This window comes from Phalacrocorax aristotelis, chromosome 17 (assembly GCF_949628215.1).
Source record: "Phalacrocorax aristotelis chromosome 17, bGulAri2.1, whole genome shotgun sequence".
In the NCBI taxonomy this organism is placed as follows: Eukaryota; Metazoa; Chordata; class Aves; order Suliformes; family Phalacrocoracidae; genus Phalacrocorax; species Phalacrocorax aristotelis.
Genome location: NC_134292.1, coordinates 10,314,559 through 10,335,287, shown reverse-complemented (window position 1 = coordinate 10,335,287; position 20,729 = coordinate 10,314,559). Strand labels below are relative to the sequence as shown.

The window sequence follows — 20,729 nt, the reverse complement described above, 5'->3', positions numbered from 1 at the left end:
GCGGGGAAGCGGCGGGTTCGGCTGACGCTGCATCCTCCAGCCTCGGCCCTGCTCGCTGGCAAAGCGCCCGAGCGCCGGTTCGGGGGGCTGCGGATTCAATTTAAAACAATAATAATAAATAAAGCAAGCACAGGAGGGAGGGAGGGAGGAAGGGAGGTGTCCAGGAAAGAAAGCCCGAAGCCGCCGAAGCCAGCTCAGGTGAGGTGGGGGGAGAGCCCAGGGCAAGGCTGGGACCTCCGAAAACGCCCAGATTTGGGCAAAACCAGTCAGTTGGCCAAGGCTGGGGCTCGTTTCGCACCTCAGAGCGGAGCCTGGCCCCTCGGGGCGGCACGGGGCCGTGGAGCCCCTGCCGCCGCTACTAACAACCGCTTGTTATTAACAACACCCACCACACCCCAAAAAAAAAAGAAAACAGAGCGAAGAAAAGCTTTTAATTTACTTTATTATTTTGTAAATGTGAATTTTACAAAGCGTTTTACAATTAATGATCACATTGGGGTGGTTTGTTTTTTTTTTAAATGGATTTTTCATCATATGAAAACAGCTATGAGCACAGTTCCAACTCGGGGGTCTTAATCTTTTCTCTTTTTTTTGTTGTTTTTTTTTTTTTAGTTACTGATATATCGTGTCAGCCATGGCTACAAAATAACAGTCTTAACTATACAGAGTAAGAGCACATAAATACTAGTGAATAATGCACGATAAAAAAAAAAAAAAATAAAGAAGCTAGCATCGTTCGTGGCTGAGACAGCTGAGGAACATAATTCAGTGGTACTGTGAGATTTCCTTACAGCACAGAAAGTATTTTTAACAGTCATGAATTACAGTACTACTTAATACCCTATGAAGACACTTTAAAAACAACCTTGTACTTTAAGTCCTTTTTTTCCCAAACATTCTGTCCAAAGGATTAATGTTCTATTTGAATCAAGTGCCATCCAAATGTTCAAGTCAAAAATATTTATACATTTATATTCAGTTGTTATTTATTTATTTATTTATTTATTTATTTATTTTTTTTTTTGTCTGCTAAAAATAGTATTGCAAGTTTTGGCTTTTACCTTGACATAAAAATCTCAATTTTGTGTGCAAAACGCTTAACAGTGGAAGAACCTCATCGGAGGAGTTGAGGGGTTTCCAATGTGAGTGCGTTAGATGCCGGCCCCCCCGGGGCGAGCGGGGCTGGGGAGCTCCCCGCTCGCCTCCCCCCCACCCCGCGCGCTCGGGGCTCGCTTGCTGACAGCACGACCGATTCAGACAGCAGGAACACTTTGAACAGCAGTTGAAGCCCAAGATGGCTGCGGATTGGTAATGTGGTGGAGGGGATTTTCTGCCGGGGGGGGCGGCCGGGGCTCCCCCCGCTTTCCCGGTGGCCCTTCTCCGTTTGCGGCGAGCGATTTCCAGAAAAAACAAGTGATCTGAGCAAAACCCTGGTGGCAAAGGGCTGAGGGGAGGCGGCAGTCCGCTGCGTAACACCACGGCTAGGATGCTCCGCTCCCTCAAACGCCGGTTAAGCCATGGGCGATTCCAGTTTTGGGGGGCTGCGTTGGGTCGAGCCCCTCGCCTGGCCGGAGGAGGGGAGCCCCGGTGCTCCCCGCCACCAGCCCCGCACCCCCTTGGTCCCCCCGGGGGGAATTTCTAGGGCGAAACCACAGTTAGAAGAATTAAACCATCAAGGTGGCAAAAAGGACCCGCTCCCCATCTTCTGCTGGCGAGGCGGCAACGCCGGCGTCGCCCCTTCTCCCGAGCCCCCCTCCACGGAGCTCCTGCCCGCGCCGGCGTCACCGCCACCAAACCGGTGCGGGAACGTCCCCGGCCCGTGGGACACCGGCGGCGGGGGGTGGATGGCCGCGACCCCCCGGCCAAAGCTGGACCCGCAGGACGCCGAGACGCGGGCCCGCGGGGCGGCAGAAGGTCGTGCGGCCCCTCCGCAAAGCCCCAGCCCTCGGGATGGTGGCGTGAACTGGCGCTGACGAGGAGGAGAAGGGCTGGCTTCTACACTATATGGCAGCTGCAGGTAACTTGTATGCTTACACTCCGTTTTTCTTTAAAGGTGCTTGGTATAACTTTAGATATATAATATACATGTAATATTGCTAATAGTCAAGCATAAGAATAAAGGTGCAGACATACCATAAATACTGATGCTTTGATTTTACACTATCAGACCTAGATGAATGCAGATTCCTATTCACATTATAAAGCAGCCCCAAATTCTATAATTTAAAATAGTGTCGTAAACAAAGAGGAGGAAGGAGTCGGTTATGATCTGATCTTCTTAATCTGTTTCCCTTGGAAAAAAATGATCAAAAAATTCTAAGGCACTCAGGAAAGCCGCATACAATCGATGGACTGCTCTGTTCTCACCTTACATTCAGTATTTTAAAGGGGTTACTTTTTTTTTGTGTGTTTTTTTTTTTTTTTTTTCCAGAGGAATACAATCATTACCATATAACATTTTCAAACATATCATTAATCCTCCACACACAGGAAACATTAGTGCAAAATGCTTGCCCTCATCTACCAGATAAGGAAATAAACCCAACGCCCTTCACATTTTAGAAGTTTGCCTTCCTAATAATAATAATTATTATTAAAATAAACAAACCCAAATCAAGAAAAAAAAAAAAAAAAAGGAAAAAAAAAGAAAGAAAAAAACCCCAAAAATATACAGGAAGTTGTGCTAGGTATAAAAATATATATTTTCACTGTGCAACTTGACTCTCTTCAGACTCTCTGTCCTAAGCCATTCAAGTACTTCTGCTGCTGCCCCCCCCCCCGGGGTGGCCCCGCCGGCCGGGGCCGTCTCTCTGGGCGCGGGTTTGGTCCAGAATTAATACCTACAGCCACCTGCGAACCCCGGCTGGAGGGCTCGGCCTGCTCGCCAAACCCCAGCAGGTGCCAAAGAGGAGGAGGAATCCTTTGCAGTATCTTTAAAATATATAGATAGGCAGATATATGCACACAGACACACACAGAAGGGACGACCTCTGATCTCCCGGATCCGCTCCCAGCTTGCCTCAACCTTTTGGCAAACCCAAACTTTCCGGGGAGGCGATGGGGGGTCGGGGGGATCCTCAGCCAAACCCGACTCCCCAGGCCCCGCCAACCCGGCCGAGCTGCCCAAGAGCTGCAGCCCAGCAGCCGCTCCCGGGGGGACGGGGACACCCCCAGGGCCGAGGAACCGAACGGCTCCATCTCCTCGGGGGTGGCTGGGGAAGACGCCCACCCCAAGCTCAGCCCCCTGGTCCCCCCGCTCAGGTTTGTCCTCCTCCTGCGGCGCTGGACGAGCTGCACCCGGCTCCGAGCTTCGGCAAGAACGTGAGTTTTGTTTGCTGACGTGGGTAAAGTGCAAATAAGAGCCCCCAGCCATGCTCATCCCCGCTCCCCTGCAGCACCGCGCGCCTCCGCACCGGCTCATCGCGCCGCCACCCGCACCGGCCCCCGACACCGCCGCCGGCAGGGCACCCGGTCCGGCGCATCGCGGTGCGCCCGAGCCAAGCCGTGCCAAAAACCGGGAGCCGTGCAAGGCGTGAGGCAGACACCACCCCACCGTCGATACTTGTTTTCCTCCGGACAAGGAGCAGTGGAACAGGCTAAGCGCCAGACAGCTTCGTTATTAGGATGCAAAAAAACCTGCTTCAAGTATCGAAGAAAACAAAACAAATGGCCAAAAGTTGGGTTGTCCTCTCCCCCCTCCCCCTTTCCCAATGGAAATACAAAGAAGGAAGAAAACCCTGAGCAAAAGCGCTGTCTGGATTCAGGAACCAAAGCAGGAAAGAAAAGAAGAGCACAGCCACAGTAGCCTTCAAAAGTGACTCTCTGTGCACCTTGCACTTGTTCATAGTCCCAAACTTGTCAAAAACAAGCTGTAAATATCATTAAAGCACGCCGATAAGTCACAGTAAAAATAATAATTGAAAAAGAAAAGGAAAAAAAAGCCATACTCGGCTTCCACGTCACTGCCCCCGTCCCTTGGAGGCACCCGGCCTCAGCACCCCCGCGGGCGCCCGGCATCCCCCGGCCCGGCCGCAGCCCCCGCGGCGAAGCCGCAGCGAGCGGGGACGGGCAGCGGCTGCGCCCGGAGCCCTGCGGCAGCCGGCTCTGCAGGAAGGATTACGGCCGCTTTGGGGGGATTTCTGAGGGCGAGAGGGCAGGAGGCAGCGAGCAGGGGGTGAGCTGGCACCCGCTGCCCGGCCTGGCCCCAGGGGCACCCGCAGGTCCCATCCCAGTGCCTGCACCACGGAGCCGAGGCCAGCCAGGGCCACCAAAGCCAGCACAGCCTGGGGACATCAGCTTTCAACAGAAAAAAAATGACAAATAACTCAACATTGGGCTTCTCCCCCAGAAAGCCTTGTCTGGAGGATGAGCAAGAGGCGAAACGCTTCCTCCTTCCCAAAACCTCTTCACAAAGGGCAAAAAAGCTAATTTTTTTTTTTTTTTTAACCTTTTTGCATCCAGTACACTTCAAATTATTAAAAAGCGAGAGCAGGCTGCTGCTGGCCCCGGCGGAGGGGAGGGGGCAGCGGGTGAGCCCGGCACGCCGGCAGCTGCACCGTGCTCTGCCTCCGGCGCGGATGCTGCCGGGAGCTGATGCCAGGAGCTCCCGGCTCCGTGCCCTTCGGAGCCAGAACACCACACTTTCCGTGCTCGGATTCCTCTCCAAAGCCCTTCGCAGGCGGCTGAGGGGGGGCTCCTCCCTGCCACGGGAGGTGGCCCCTGGACTTGGTCCGCCTGCCTGCACGCCCCGGTGCCCCGCGGCGATGGGGTGCAGTGGGGTGACGCGAGCCCAAGAAGCGGGTGATGTGAAGGTGCAAGCAAGGAGAAGCAAACAGAAAGAAGTTGCTGGGAGGGAGGGAGGGAGAAACCAAACCCAAAACCCAGCCGTATTGGGAAAAAAACCCGACAACAACCACTACACTGGCCAGGGTCTCCACCTGCATCCCACGCAGTCCTCCCGACACGTGCAAGCCTCAACTCCTGTGGAACCATCCCTGCTCCGGGGAACTGGATAAAACTCCCCGAGACAACGGCACCGAGCCCCCGCCGGCGGCTGGGCACCGCGGCACGCTGCCCTGCAGCACCCTGCCCCGCAGCACCCACGGCAAGGGGCTCCCTCCGACGCCAGAAGCCTTTAACGATCTCCCCCACCCTGCCCCACTTGGCTAGAGCCCTTCTGCTAGAGACAAACATCGCCAGTCACAGCACTTGTACCCTAACACACCTTGCTTTCCTGTTAAGTGACGGTAAAACTTTCTTTAGAGGACAAGGTTAACGATGGCTTTACTTCTGAGCTGAGTAATGGATGGGGTGGTGATGACGGGGCGTGGTGGTGGTTGGGGGGGTGGCTAGCTTTTCTCCTCCCCTTCTTAAAAGGAAAAAAAAAAAAAGGAAAAAAAAAGAAAAAAGCTACAATCTTATAGACTAACCTCAGGAATATCAAAAAAGGAGCCCAATATTTTTTTTTTAAGTAGGTCGCCACAGACCTAGTCATTTACAGTATAACGAATGCGATTATTTCCTTCATAAATTTTAAATACAAGCAGAATAAAAATCACATTTTTTTCAGGCAACAGTAGCAGTTCAGTAGGTAAGTGGCTTGATCACATTTTTTTGTTTTGTATTAGTAATGCATGCAAGCAGCTTTAGTATTACAGATCCCTTATAGGTCACGAAACGTTTGCTCTCTTTATAAAGTCCCTCCGTAAGTACCATCTTGTCTTCTCACGGGAGTTTCGGGCCGGCTGGAGGAGCCTGAACCTTGTTCGAAAGGTTGTGGAGTGCTTTGGGTATCCGATGCCATAGCATCTGTGGCAGCTGCCTCCTGTATCACAGAGCCAGCCCCTTCGGCATCCTCGCTCTGTTCGAAGGACTGGTTGGAACCATTGCTTAGCTCTACGTTCACTGTGTTAGTTCTCAAGGCTACTATAGTTCCTGAATCGCTCCTCCTTTCTGCATAGATTCGCTGCTCAAACACCTGAGCAGTGTTGGGCTGGAATTCAGGATCCAGGGGGACACTGTTTGTGGTGGAGCCCATGACCGTGCGGTACATCTCCATCCCTTCCGGCAGCATGGACTTAATCTTCGGCAGCCAGCGTTTGCGGACCCGGCGGGCGTTGGTGCACATATCGGCTGCTATAACATTCATCTCGCTTTCCTTAAAGCTCGGGGCAAAATTCTGACAATACACTGCAAAGACAGGGATACACATAGCTGAGGATTGAGAGAAAGCAACACAAAGGTGGCACAAAGGTGATCACAGCCTCTGTCCCGTCCCAGAGACCTGCCGCAAGGCTTAGCGTGGCCTGATGCCACGGAGCGGAGGTCTGCCCGTGGGCCAGAGCTCTCGCAAGGAGAGACTTACAGAGAAGGACTCCTCAGCTCAAAACAGACACAACCCAGAAGAGATAAAACCAGAAGGCATAAAAATCCCAGGTGGCACGGGGGAGGGGGCTGGAGAAGGACCACCGCTCCCCAGGAACCCAGAGAGCCCCAGAGGTACCAGGCTCCTGCCTCCAGGACCTGGCCTCCAGCCGGAGCGCGGCACCATGGCCAAAAGCAGCAACGGGCACAGAAAAAGTCAACAAGAACTCCTCAACAGCAGATCCGTTAATGGCTCTTAAAACCACGGAGGTGCAGGCAGAGCTGCAGGGCTGGGAAATCTCAGAGCTGCTCTCGACCAAGCGGCGGAACCCGAAGGACCGTCCCCTGCCCATCCCACACCTCGCGCCGGCCACCGCAGGGCCAACCAGCACTGCATGGGCCACTGGCCCGGCCAGCGCGGCTGCTCCAGGGTCCCACCAGTACCCTGGCACGTACCCTGGAGAAGCCGGGCGATACCTTGGCTGCAGCCCTGCTCCTCCATGGGGGCCAAGCGCCTGATGCTATGGAGCAACATCATCACACTGCCGCGGTGCGTAATGATCAGCTAAAGCTTGTGCATGGGATATTTCTCTGCAAAATTCAGGCAGCAAGATGTCGTCTATGCCCTGACACGCGACAGAGTGTTGTAGGCACGGTCACTAGACAGCGATGCCCTTCCAACCTCTGAAACTCATTGCAAGCCTCCGCGAGGACCAAGGCTGGAGGGTCCGGGGCCAGGGCTCTCCAGGGCGAAGCTGCGAACAGAGAGCTGTTCCAGGAGAGCACCACGCACAAGCCGGGGGCAAGCACCAACAGCACAGTCTAGTGATTTTGTCTTTATGTATCGAACATCTGCCATCTTATCCCTTTTCTCCGTGTGCTACAGATCTCAGAGGGTGGCTGGAAGGCCCCTGGAGTTCAGCAGCACGGCAACAATTAGGGAGAGGAATGATTTACCTTCCAAATCTTAAAAATAAAAAAATAATTTTAAAAATTGCTTAGAGTTTCATTTTCCAGCGCAATAATATTTACATAAAGATTTACTATCCAGCATCCAGCGAGGGTGAGAGAACGCATTGCTTTCCACTGTGTATCAAGCCCACGGTAAACGCTGCACAAACCCATCAGGGTTTCCCACACCACCCAGCTCCTCGCTCACCAGCAGGCACCTTCTGTCCTTGTGTTCAAGGGTGACTGCAAGAGCCAAATATTTAACCATTTATTTCTGGTGCCTGCCATAAATAATTAAACTACCTTGATGGAAGTAACAAAACTCTCCTTTCTTGTATAAACACCAGACGTCGGGCACAAACATGCAGAGGGAAGGGCCATCCATCAGGGAGCCCTACACATCCCAGCCCTGGCTAAAGTTAGGGTGTCGTGTAATCATGCAAACACAGGGGATCTTACCTGCAGGAGAGCAGAAGGGGTGTTAAACAGCTGAACCTTTTGTACCCCCAGCTCTGAGACAGAGCTCAGCGGCTCTACAGACTGACCAGCCGAGCCACGCAGCGTGGTGCAGGGCTTTGTGTGGAGTTCACATGTTAAAAACAAACGCCCCTGTTGCTTTATGCAGTCTTTTAACAAGGCAATTATTTGCAGCAGGGCTCCCATTTTACATATTGGTTTTTTTAAAAAAAAGTTGTTTACAAATTATATACAAGGAAATAGACTGCAAACCTAACAGAAAGGCTGCCAGCGAGATGGCGAGCAGACCCTCCCACGCTACCAGAGCTGAAGCAGCCAGTGGATTCCCTGATTCCTGGGGCACATTTACTGCTTTGGAACCAACAGCCCCAAAAGCCCAGGGCACTGCAAAGCACGGCCGCTCTCGGGCACCACCACGGCCCGGGCACTGCGGGGCCGGCACCTCCAGGAGATGCTCAGAGGGTGTCTCTGGGAGGTGGATTGGAGCTGTGCGCTCTGCTCCTGTAAACCAGGGGATCTGGCAGAGCCCTGCTCTCAGATGGATCCGAATGCAAGCCAGAGCCCTAGGGCGTAAAAGCCAGCTCACGGAGACGGCCTGTTTCAGTGGTATCAAGTTCTGAATGGTGCCAAAAACAATTTCCATTCCCTGTTTAGAGCATCTTTCAATAAAATAATCTACTGCAAAACCGGTGCTTTAAAATATGGCAAATGAGTCAATAGCAATTATCTTTTATATTAAGATACTGCCAAACAAATTAAAAAAAAAATATTCACTTCACCTCCCCCAAATTATGCAAAATAAAAGACAAGTTAATTTTCCTAAAAGGTAATTTCACCATGTATAGTTCCCATATTACTCAACAGAGAAGGCCGTCCCTGCTTAGGTTTCGCCTTTGCTCTCGGCATGCAGTAAATCTCTCTCCTTACATTTGACTGCATTAAGAACCCTGCTGTCCAGGGGCTTCCTGCTGGGATCGCTCGTGGAGGACCGGATTCCAGTTCCGCAGCTGTTGGCGAGCGTGTTCCTGCAAGAAAGGCAAAGAAGGACCCTTACCCCGGGGCCGGCGGGGAACAGCGCATCGCGAGGGGACACCCTCCTCTCCCCTTCAGGTTCTTACGGAGGGATCACCACGTTACGTGATTTTAAGGCAAGGAATCGGAAAAATGGGTGCTCAGGTTCAAGCAGCATTGAGAAGAAGCACAGGAACTAGCGCGGCACACACGGAGGACGAAGCGCTCGTGACACATTATCTATTAATGTGGTTAAAACATCAGAAAATAAACTGAATCCCTTGGGAGAGCACAAAGAGCACGTACCGATCAAAGAAGGTGGCCAGAAGACGTCTCAGAAGGACCTTGTGTTTGACACCGGCACATAAGTGGCAATTCATCAGCTGCCCCCGGGTGATGTAAACACCTGAGCCTGGAAGAGTTGGAGAGGGAGAATTCTAAATTAAACCCTTGCCTCGCCGGCAGCACCGCCTCCGAGCCACGAACAAACCGCTCCTCCCGCGCTGGTCGGTCCTGGCGGGGGTGTGACACGGGAGCGAGCGTGTTCTTCACGCGCCGCTACGGAAGCCCGGCAAGAATGGCAGCAATTTTGGAAAAGCCTATCAGGGACCGTGATCACAGTCCCTTGGGGTCTTGGCAAGCCCCAGGTAATAATAATTCCTCATTTTATCTGTACGGAAAGGAAGTCTGTGGAAATCAAATGAAAGGACTCCCTTTTTCTTTTTTTCTTTTTCTTTTTTTTTTTTTTCCAAAGACACACAGTGCAAGGCTTTGTTCTGTGATTTTATATGTACGGATCAGATTATTTGTTCTTTCTGGAGGAAGAAAACCCCAATCCATTTGGCCTTTTCTTCTCTCAAGTGAAAGACTGTAGAACATATGATCAGAAAGAAAGGAAAAAACCCCATCTAGCACAGGAAAGGTACTTGGTTACACTACAGATCTAACAATTTCCAAAAAGCCCCAGCCCATCACCTCGTGACACTTCTGGTGAGCAGGGAATTTTACTTCTAATACACAGGAACTGCTGACTTTGAAATACCCTGCCTTTAAGGATGTTCTCCGGAAGAAAAAGGAGCTCCTGCCAAAGCGGCTTCACACGTCCAGGGGCTTGGCAGGGCTTTGCAGCAGGTTTCTTATCAAAACACGCTAACTTTGTGCGTAGCTCACACAGACCAAACCGCTCCTGCCTCAGCATCGCCTCGCAGGGGGAGGTTATCCTATTTTTCAAGCGAACTGTTATACGCGAGGGTTTTGGTATTTGCTTTTAATTAAGTCTAAATAATGGGTTGTATCTGGATCCAGAACACGCTCTGTTCTCAAGATACAAGAACATCTACTGGAGAAATAAAATTACCCCCTGGATTTCCAGGATAGCCTACAGATGATTGTCCCTGACCTTCTGGATGAAGGCAGAGCTGCAGAGCAGCCCACGCCAGCGGGCTGTGCCGGGGCCGGTGCCCAGCAGCTCCCCGAGCCCGACCCTCTGCCTGGGGAAGGCAGCTGCCGGCACCCTCCCCGCCGCCGCCGGCAGCCCGGGCCACCGGTCCTGCCCCGGAAAAAGCCAGCCTAGCTCCGGATCTCCGAGCCGTCCTGCTTCACCATGCCCCCGGCTCAGTAACTGCCCGCCAGATGCACCACGGCGACCACAGGGCTCGCTGGAGACCCTCTCGCAGACGGCCGCTTGGAGTTTGCAGAATCAATTATGGCTTGAAAACTGGGAGACAAAAGGCGAATACGCCAAATGGCGAGCTGAGGAAAACTTGCTGCAGGATCCGCAGCGTGCTCTGGGGTCAAGCCCCCCTCCCAGGTCTTGCCAGGTTTGAGACAGCGATTAGCTGCGGAGCCTTTCTTTGGCAGCAGTATTTTGAGCGATAAGCCATCAGAGGGAACGCCATACGTTACCGAGGGTAACTTCACTTTAATAAATAAAAAATAACTGAGGCCGCTGCTATCGGTTAGAGATATTAATCTACTTTTTTTCCAGATTGAAAAATGTAAATCAAGCGGAGCTGCCTCCAGCCAATTTGCAGCTCTCACTGTGAAAATAACCTGTACCACTTGATGGTTTTAAGAAGTCACACATAAAATGTAAATGGGTATAAAATTAACATTCCAAATACAAAATAAATACTTGTGGTTGTACGCGGTGTTGCGGCGTGTGTTTTTACTCCTGCCTTCCATCAAAGAGCCATCCTCCATCAGATGGAAATTTTTCTGGGCATTCCCTGAAATTCAGATTCCTTCAACAGACTGAAAATAAATCCAGGCTACTCGCCAAGAGACAAATGACCAGAAGGGAAGGGCAACCGATTTGGATTGATTGCGCTGCCACATCCCCTTTTCATACCAAGGGCTTTACAGGTATTAATTAAACCTCCCCGCCTGGGCAGCAGGTGTGAGCTGCCGAGCAAAGATCGCTTCATCTAAACATAGCTACGTCCAAGGGAAAAAAACGTCACGACACTATAAGCTGAGAGGACCAGTGCGGCCAACTGAAGCTGGGGGGAACCTATAAAAGCAGAATATAATTATTTAAACTGGGATTTGATCTGGACACCATCAAACATCCATCTTCTGTGCAGTGCTTGTGGTACCTGGGCACGGCCGCTGCTTCACAGCTACTGGATTTCTTTCTTTATCCAGCTCTACACCACCAGTATCACTAAAAGCTAAACAGCACCACCTTCCACCTCAGGTTGGCCATAAATCCTTTCTAGAGAAGCAGTGAATTTTCCCAATATTGTAAATTCCCCCAAAAATGAAAATAAGGCTAGAGGAAAGGGCCGAAACCAATTCTTTCTCTTCCTTCCTAGTGCAGTGTTTGACCGTTTAGTAACACCCCCAATTTTAAAAAAAACTTTTACAGGTTTTTCAAAGCTTGTTCACTGACACAAATTTTATCTCCGTTGCTTTGTAAATCTTATAATGCAATAGGGTTTTTTGTTGGTTTTTTTTTTTTTTTTTTAGATCTGTGCATCTAAATCAAACGCAATTGTGATGCAGCCCACACCAATCAGGAAGAACACAAGCTGGAAAATTCAATTAAAATGCTAAATTAATTCAATTGAATAAATCCTGTTAATGACACATTTTTCTATCAGCAAATTAAAGGAAACTTTGAACTTTCAGAAGATGATTGGTGATGAATAATCCAGAAAGACACAGCAAGGGCGCACAAGACGCACGACTCCCGCAATGGTGCGGGCAAGATGAAGAACGCGTTTCAAGAAGGAAAACATCAGCCACCTCCAGGCACGCTCAAGCAAAGAGAAGTTACCCCCTTATTACCTGCAACAAGCTCAAGTTTTTCTCCAGGATCTCCCTCCGAGTAGAGTTTTGGGTGACAACGGTATCCGATTTGACTGATAAGACTGGCTGGGAGAGCAACGAGATCCCGTCGTATGAGGACGCAGGAGCGGTTCTCCAGTGGGATCTGCTCTGGCTTCTCTTGAGCAACTTAAAAATTAAAAGGAAAAAACATTAAAACAGTTAATTATGCAGGCACAACAGTAACAGAAGGTCAGATTTTGACTTTTTCAGGTAGCTCTTGGAAATATTCCTCCCTCCAGAAACACAGCCGTTCGCCAGGGCTATCGAACGCAGGGCAGATGCCGCCCGACAGTGTGGGAAGATGCCCTGGTCTCCCCCACCACCTACCGCAGCAGTCTCGTATGCGCAGTCGGGTTCTGCAAGAGGGATTCTTGGAATCTAATTATGCTTTAACTTTTCCTAAGTTAATAATTTACGAAAATGGGCAACTTTGCACAGCTGGCATCGTTCTGGAAGTGCAGCATACGGAGCTGGCTTCCCCAAACCCTCCCTGAAGAGCCACAGGTTACTTCACCAGGGGTTTCTAAAACAGGTGATAAATTGCCCCAGTTTGGTAAATATCTGCATCAGTACCATAACCACTTCTCTTGATGTTTTTTTTTCCCTGCAGAAGTTAAAAGTCAGACTCTGCAGACACCCACTGCACCGAGAAAGGTCACAGCAGCCTCCCCTGAGGACGGCACCCACCAGTCTCCTCCTGCAAGCTCCAACTCACCCTGCAAAGCACCTTCTCTTATTCCACCTTTTGCAGGCTAACGTTTCCCTCAGTAACAAGAGAGACCCCAACCAACAAACCAAAAAACGTTATTAAGCTGTGGCTTCCAAACCAAATGACTGGGTTTTGCCAGGACGGAGCTGTGACTTGCCCCGACGCACTGCCCCTGGAGCCCACCGCTGCCCATCAGCAACCGGTAACGTCAAAAAGCTGAACCTACCGAGCTGTCCTCCCAGCACTGTGCACATCTGGGTCTCGTGGGCACACAGAGGATTCACTTTCTAAAGCTCATTTACAGCGCAAGTCCACAGGCTTGCTTAAAATTACAATTTTTGACAGCAAAATAGGGCTGACACGGGGGTACATCAACTCCAGCTGCACTGGGACGTGGCGGGAGCAGCCACAGATCTGAACGGCAGCCCAGCTCTACAACGATCCCACTTTTTTCCCCATAAAAGGTTTGATAACGTGGCAAGTGCCACACAGAAAATCAAACCCAGCTCTGTGCTTCAATATCTATAAATACAGAGAGAAGAAAAACCCCAGAAATTAGCGTTTCTGGACTCAAAATGTCTCCTACTCAAGAGGTGTCTTTCCCTGCAATTATTTCGGTGTTCTGGGGGCCATTTTTCCACTCTCTAGATAAAATAACAAGTTTTGCAGACTTGTTGCTGCAGTAACCGAAGGGTGATGGCTCCCGTACAATGGGAGCACTGTTCTAACTAGGACATGCCCCGCGCCGCCGCGCTGTGCTGTGGCATCCTATCGCAGGCACGGGGCTGGAAGCATCCCCACCCTCACCGCTCCCTCCTTCCCTAAAAAGCCGGACTACCAGGAGAATAACCCCTGCTTGAGGAGCTGCACCGTGGCAGAGCAGCATTTCCTTACCTGATTAAGGACCACCAGCAGCAGAACAATTCGCACGATGTTTTAAAACTAATTTCTCTTGCCATCGCGGCCCGATTATCTACGTAAAGCAGCTGGGCTTTGTGGTGCTGATGTCCTGGTGACACACAGAATTTTCACCAACTGCAGTATTTCCCTATTTAATAACACTCCCAAGCACCCGGCACCCTCTCCTTGGAGATGGGAGTCGTCATCTGCTCACAGAAAGGAGGCATCTAAAAGACCTGATGCTTTCAAACAGCGATAAACAGAGTATGCCCACTTAAATACTAGTATTTTTTTTCCAGCTTAAACAAATCAAAAGCAGACGGGCACTAGGTATGGGGCAACCAACACCCAGGGAGGGGCCGCTCTGCTGCCCTTCGCAGGCTTTTTGGCTCCGGCAAGGCGTGCTCACCAAGGGCCGCTGCAAAGTAAATGCGAATCTCGAGGGGAGAGGAGCAGTGGGTATGGAGGAGGACGCCACCGTCAGCTCCCAGCCAGAGTCCTCTGCAGGTTACACACAGGCTGAACTAAAAGGTAAAATTATATAAATGCCATATATGCCCTATTGTTCTGGTGATAAATCCCACAAACCAGAGCGGGATGTTCTCCTCTCCTCTCCTCTCCTGGCGATGAAAGGCAGATGGACGATGCTATTAGGGGTAGAACAGAATTTTGGCAAGTGCTTTTTGTGCTAAACGCACGTCCCTGAGCCATCAGGCGACAGCACAGGTGAGGACGAGGCCGTGCCCGGCGCAGGGCTCCTGCTCACCGCAGGCAGCTCGTCAGGGCGAGCGCTCCCCAGCGCCGGGCTCTCCACGGAGCCACCGCTTCAGCTGCCTGGCACGAGCAGGAAAACCATCGCAAGCCCTCACATGCTCAACCCTCTGCCCAGGTCGTGTAAAACTGCATTTTTAACTTTTTTTTATTTTTACTTTTGACTAACGGCTCAGGTCAAAAGCACCCACGACGTTCATCCCCACCGAAAAACCAGCAGGTGTTAAGCTGCTGAAGGGAAGCTGGGCAGACCGGTACGCGTCCTCAGAAAGCTTCTTAGAGGCCTCCGTTATTTTTTGAGTGGTATAAAGGCTGCGGGTCTCCAGGGATTGCAATCAATACCTCAAACAAGACAGGGCTGCGAGCAGGAGTGGCAGGGAGAAGGCCCTCGCAGCCTGTGACCCAGCATTGCTGTAATGGGAACAGACGGGAATTCAGCCTGGAACGGCCATCAGCCATGCCCTCCTCCTGCCCGCTCCTCCATCAAGGCTGCTGTCACTGAAGGAATTGAACACCTACAACATCCAACCGACAAACTACAGCGGACAAGGACAAACCTACCTGCTCTACACCGCTTTCCACAGGCAAACGCTCAATAAGAAAAACAAATTTTGGGCTAATAGAGGCTACGGTAGCAATAAGGAGACAGGCAAGAGAAAGATGAGCACAAGCACTGTGTCCACGCTACCCTCCTGGAGAAATTTCGAAGGGTTTGGTGTCAAACCTGTTTCCTGAAAGAAAAGCGGCTTTTCATGAAGAAAAAAACCTCTGCCACACTGAGACCTGTGCCGAGGGGTCGGTGACAATCCTGCCTTCAAGCAATTCTTCGCTTTTGAAGACATTTCATTTCCTACCATCGAGAAGTTTACGTTTCTTCTTGTGAAATCAAATACTTCATAAAACAAAACTAAAATTTGGGCTAAAAAGACCTAGCGTCACTCAATCTACTATTCTATTTCGGTTACATCTGTCCTTCTGGCTCGCTGTCTATAAATCTCTTATTAAACATGAGCATGAATCATTTTTGGGCTTTGTTTCCATTAAAGCATTAGCACAAATTCAACAGTACTAAACAAAAACAACTGAAGATTTAGGCCTTTCAGTGCCACCTCAGTTCAGCAGATAGCAACTGGTTATGTAAAGAAGCAGGATACAAGAGACACTTTGGTCCCATGTTTTCAAAGAAAGCCAGTCTGTTTGGCCTTTATGCTCTGAAGAACAGGATAGTATTTACTTCTAATTAATTTGTATCTTCGGAGGGCAGCGGCTCCTTCCCTTTGAATGAAAGGGCAAACAATGTGATGTATTGTTTAATACAGTTTTGTTCTTGACCACGAAAGCAGCCTACCAGCTAGCCGAGAGGGCAGGAAATCATTACAGAGGAAGCAATGAGAGCTGCCAGCCAAACACTGGTACATTTTATTTATTCAGATATATGCTTTCATCTCAAACTTACATGGACACTGCAGCTGGCAACAAGTGGTCCAGAATGGGAAATATCCCAGGTTTTCTGGCTGAAGAAGCAACCTCAACCCAACTCACCGGTCCGTGCTCGGAGGAAAGCTGGAGTCGCGGGCATCACCGGTGCTCCACGGCTCCAGGCTTTGCATGCCAGGGGTACGCGTCCTCCTTGTCCCTAAAACGCACTGTTCGCCTCAGAGGTCCGTTACACCACCGTCTTGCTGAGCCCATGATGGTTTTGGTGATGCCAGGATGGTTGCACGTCCCACCCAGGGTGCCTGGGACCAGAGGTGCTGAGCCCGCACAGCTCCCGTCGACCCTCACCTGTGATGGGCAACAAGCTGCTCGGGTGAGTGCCTGAGCTCCAGCACCGCTGGGAACTGCTGGCCACACACCCACCTCCACTATTCACTTATTTCCTTAGTTTCTGACAATCCAAACACCAGGGCTTCAAAATTATTCATGACCTCCCAGTTCCTACTAGTCTGGGTTCTCCTCTGGACCACTTACTGGATATAAACTTCGACATACCCCCATGGGTAAGAAACAACTATTTCTGTTTTAGCAACGAGACTTTGAGATACAGAAAGATCAGAGTGATGGACCCTCACCCAAAAGTTAACATTTACAGAGCCCCAACATGGACCCATAAGTCACAAGCCCTGGTCCACCTCAATGGCTACAAAACCACCTCCATCTGCTCCACCACCAGCCACCACGTAGGCAAACACATGGCTATTTCTCCGCTGTTCTCTACACGGCGAGAAGCTTCTTTTCAAATAGCAATATTTTACAAACATTTTTATCCCATTAGCCTATTTTCCACTGGCAGTGGGACTACCCCAAAAATAGCATCCCTGCTGCAGCCCCAGCATCTGCCTGCGTATGTAAACCTGTACCACAGAGGACACACGCACGCACCACCGGACAGATATATGATATAGTCCCAACCGGGATAGTTTACATTTTACAAATAGTATATTTATAACAACGTACTGGAATGTAGAGATTTGATTTGTGACCTATTTATACAGGGAAGTAATCTGGAATTAGTATAGGAAAAATATTACTGGTTTATAAATACCCCTATCTTGCCTTCGCTTCAGATCTCAGCCAGGAGTGAAACATCTGCCAGCCTAAAATTAAACATCTGTGTTTTACGGTGAGGAAACCGGGACTGGAAGTTTAACGCCAAAAAAGGCGAGGGGCTCTGCCTTCCTCGGGCCGCTCAGCACCACCGGTCCCCGTGCCGGGATGGGTGATGCCGGCGCTGGCCGGCTCCCGTCGGCACACCGCGCGCTGCCAGCAGCGGGGCTGTCTGCAGCCATGCACAGGCCCTCAACGACAAGCCAAAGGAGAAGTGCTCCGGCAAATAACCGGGGCATCCTCTTTTCACCACTTTATCCCCTTAAAAAAACCCCACCGTCTCTTTGCTCGCGAGCATCCCACTGCGCGCAGCACAGCGCCAGAGCGGCCACCGCACGGCACTGGTCCTCGCGGGATCGGATCACCATTCCCGCAGTTAGAACCAGCTACTTTATTACGGCTGCAATTATCTGGCGTCACGAGCTGTGATTTACATCGCTGCAGCGCGCCGTTCCCAGGCTTGGTTCAGGATGCTGCACGGGCTGCGCCGGAGCTGCTCATTATGGATTCTGGGTTGTTTCTTGCCCTCTTTCCTTACTGTCAGGAATCAGAGGCCAGGAGAGAAAACTATTCTCTCAGCTAATTACCACAACTATTCTATAATGGCTATTTTAGATGAATTTTTAATGAAGTGTGCTCTTGTCAGTTCGGGATTTCATAACTTTCAAGTCTAGCCTTTACATTCCAGCCATTTGCTGCATAAAGATCTCTCCTCTCCCCTGCAAACGGCGCAGCAGGAGCAGGGGAGGAGGATGGACCCTCGCGCAACTTCGCTTGCGCCTGTCAAAATTAAATTAACTGCATCTGCTAAGCAGCGAGCTTTACGAGAACGCGGTTCAGTGCAGAAAAACGCCGAGCATCTGCAAGTCCTGCTGAAACCCACTTCAGATCAGGCCCACGACGCTGTAATTAACAAGGATAAAAATACTTTGCTTTTGTTTAATATTTTCTGGAGTTGTGCAGTCCTCAGATCAGATGCTAGAAACCTCATTAAGTCTCACTCGTGTCCTCAAGGCCCACATGTTCTTGGCAACCAGACCTAGTTATAGAATAAGGAGCCATTTTACCACGACGCTCCCAGCCTGCCACAGCAGCAGGCGGGCGCGGGGACGCTGGCAGTGACACCACGGCCACCAAATGCGGCCAGAAGCAGGTGGAAGCTGAGGCACATTTTCCTACAACCCCTGCAAGGTGCCACCCTCTCTCCTGACGCCTAAACCTAACCCTCCTGTCGGCCCGTGTTTAAGACTGGGCTTACCCTTTCATTTCTCTGCTGCTCCTTTTGCAGGTCCAACTCTTTCCCTGGTCCATCACACCAGTGCCACCGCTGCAAGAGGCACATCATTTAACCAGACCTGCCCCTCGCTCCCTCTACCACCATCAAACCCCTGGTCAAGGTGATGATGTGCTCCTTGTCCCTCTGATCTCAGCTTTGGAGATTCAGGGTGGTTCTGACTATAAAAAGGGGTGCACAAAAACAGATAAAAAACCCCAGCCTCAGGGCAAGAAGAGGTTCTGTGACCCTCCCCGGGCTCGGCGGGGTCCTGCCGAGTGCCTTCCCCTGCCCCGTGCTGCCCCTGGCCTCCGGAGCGGTGGGTGATGCTCAAGGGAAGCGAAGAATATCAGCCACGAGCATCCCACCACACACTCGCCGGCGTTAGCTCAGTCAGCGCTTCAGCCGGGGAATGAATAAGTGGAGAAAAAGGAGGAAAGAAAAACAACCTCTCTAAAATTCAGGGCTTCATCGGCTGCGCTCTGCTTCGGCTTTGTTTTTGTTTTGACAAACGGGGTTCTTGGAAACCTTGGCAATCAGTATTTTAAAGGGCTCCCCCCTCCCCCAGGCCTTTGTAAGGCTGTCGGGATTTACATGCCAGGAGCAGGATTAGCTGCTTTCTCTCTTCCATCTTATGGTTTTATTATTCTGCACCTTTTGAGGGTACAGTTTATCCCAAGTAATTAAAACACAGTTAGCTGTACAAGTCCAAACCATAATGGAATAGCTTAGGTTTTATTTTTTTAATCTCTTTTTTGTGTGCCCTCTTTTCCAGGAAGCCTGATACTATAGCTGGCTTATTTAAAACAGGAAAACTCCCTTGAAATGGGCTGGTGTGGAAGAGATATTTTAGCAGAAATGTGGTATATTAGAGCCTTACAGCGCGGCCGGGCAGCGCCGTGCTCCTGACCTGCCTCCTCCCTGCATGGCCTTTGCCTCGGCATCACGACATGGTTCAAGTCTTCCCCCTACAGAAACCAAGTAGGAAAACTTTGCTGCGAGATGCCCGGCTCTGCCGCGAGGGCTGGACGGCTGCAGCATCTCCAGCGACGCCCGAAAAAGCTGCTGGTATTTTCACTTTTCCAACTGGGATGACTCCCTCACCGCAAGAATTACGTACAGCCTAACAGTTGTCCTGGGGCTGGTCCTGCCCTCATCTTCTGAATTTATTTTGCTCTGTTACTGCATGAGCTGGCCCTGTGACAGCGAAGGAACACACCGTGTCCAAGGGTATAATCCCCTTGCTCTGAGGAATAATGCTGCGAGCCCAGGCGCTGAAGGCAAACCCACATTACTCACCACATGCTCTACAGCGGGGAAGTGCAAAGCAAAATAAAAACAAAACCAGCGTGAGGGAAAACAGCCTGATTTCTCTTTTCTCTTCGGTCTCATTCTAACAGCAGCTGGGGCACGGGGCCCTGCTCCTGTCGGGTGGGCGGCCACGGAGGAGACCCCGACCTCTTCCACATCCCCTGATCCCACTCCTCCTCGCCCGCCCGGTACCAACCGCCGTGACTTGAAGCGCGGCAGAGAGAGCAGACAGGCTTTTGAGGCTCATTTTCTACAACTGGCTTGTCCACTTTTCTCAGAAAATATTTTTAATATTAAAATAGTAACAATGCTACCAGTATGCTTCCCCGCTGTCACATATGGCTTGGTAAAAACACTTGGAAAATGTTGCTTATTTGCTTGCTACTTGGCAGGGGGACATGCCAAGGGGATGCTGGGCTCCCGCTCTTTGGGACGGGATGGGGATGAGCCAGTTGTCAGTACTAAGGAAAGCCTGGCTGGCTTCAGGTAATAGAAAAGGCCATATTTGTCAAATCTTCTCCCTTGCTTAAGAATAAAATCAAACGGCTTTGAGGAAAGCACGCCAACTCTCCAACCAACGAGAGTCAAATATTTGCAAAATTAGTCCAGCAATTTCGGGCAGAACTGTAGCAGGAAAGTGGCTGCAGGCGAGAGGATGCTCCGCGCTGCCAGAGCCGGCGGGAAGATGTCCCTCCCCGGAGAGCAGCTGCCGATCAAAGCTGCCACCACAGACACCTGCAGCTCCGACGGGGAGGCCACTGCGCTGAGGCCGAGCCTGCGGCGGGGTGCCGCGAGCTCCATCTGCGCGGGATGCAGGCACGGCAGCGACGCAGCCGGGCACCTCCCGCTCCGGTCCCGAGCCCCCGGCTCCGTACCCCCCACCTGCCCCTGCTCCTCCACGGGGTCTGAGCCCTGCAAGGTGCCCGGGGGCACGGGGCGCGTGCCCGAGGAAGCCCTCTGCTGCATGGGAAGCGAAAGGGAAGGGGCCTCGTGCCTCCGCACCCGCCCCGGGGCTGAGCCGGC

General features: G+C 51.1%; 1 protein-coding gene across 5 annotated transcripts in view; it reads right to left on the bottom strand.

The window, feature by feature from the left end:
• Nucleotides 1-425: 425 nt before the first annotated feature.
• The window catches only part of NACC2 (NACC family member 2), a 64,628-nt gene continuing 44,324 nt past the window's right edge, over nucleotides 426-20,729 (bottom strand). For all 5 annotated transcript variants that reach the window (XM_075112187.1, XM_075112191.1, XM_075112188.1 and 2 more), the window contains exons 3-6: nucleotides 12,094-12,261; nucleotides 9,109-9,214; nucleotides 8,719-8,816; nucleotides 426-6,189 (exon numbers count right to left, since the gene is read on the bottom strand). In XM_075112187.1, the coding sequence (XP_074968288.1) occupies nucleotides 5,690-6,189; nucleotides 8,719-8,816; nucleotides 9,109-9,214; nucleotides 12,094-12,261 (872 nt within the window). In that variant the 3' untranslated portion in view covers nucleotides 426-5,689. The remainder of the gene's footprint in view (nucleotides 6,190-8,718; nucleotides 8,817-9,108; nucleotides 9,215-12,093; nucleotides 12,262-20,729) is intronic.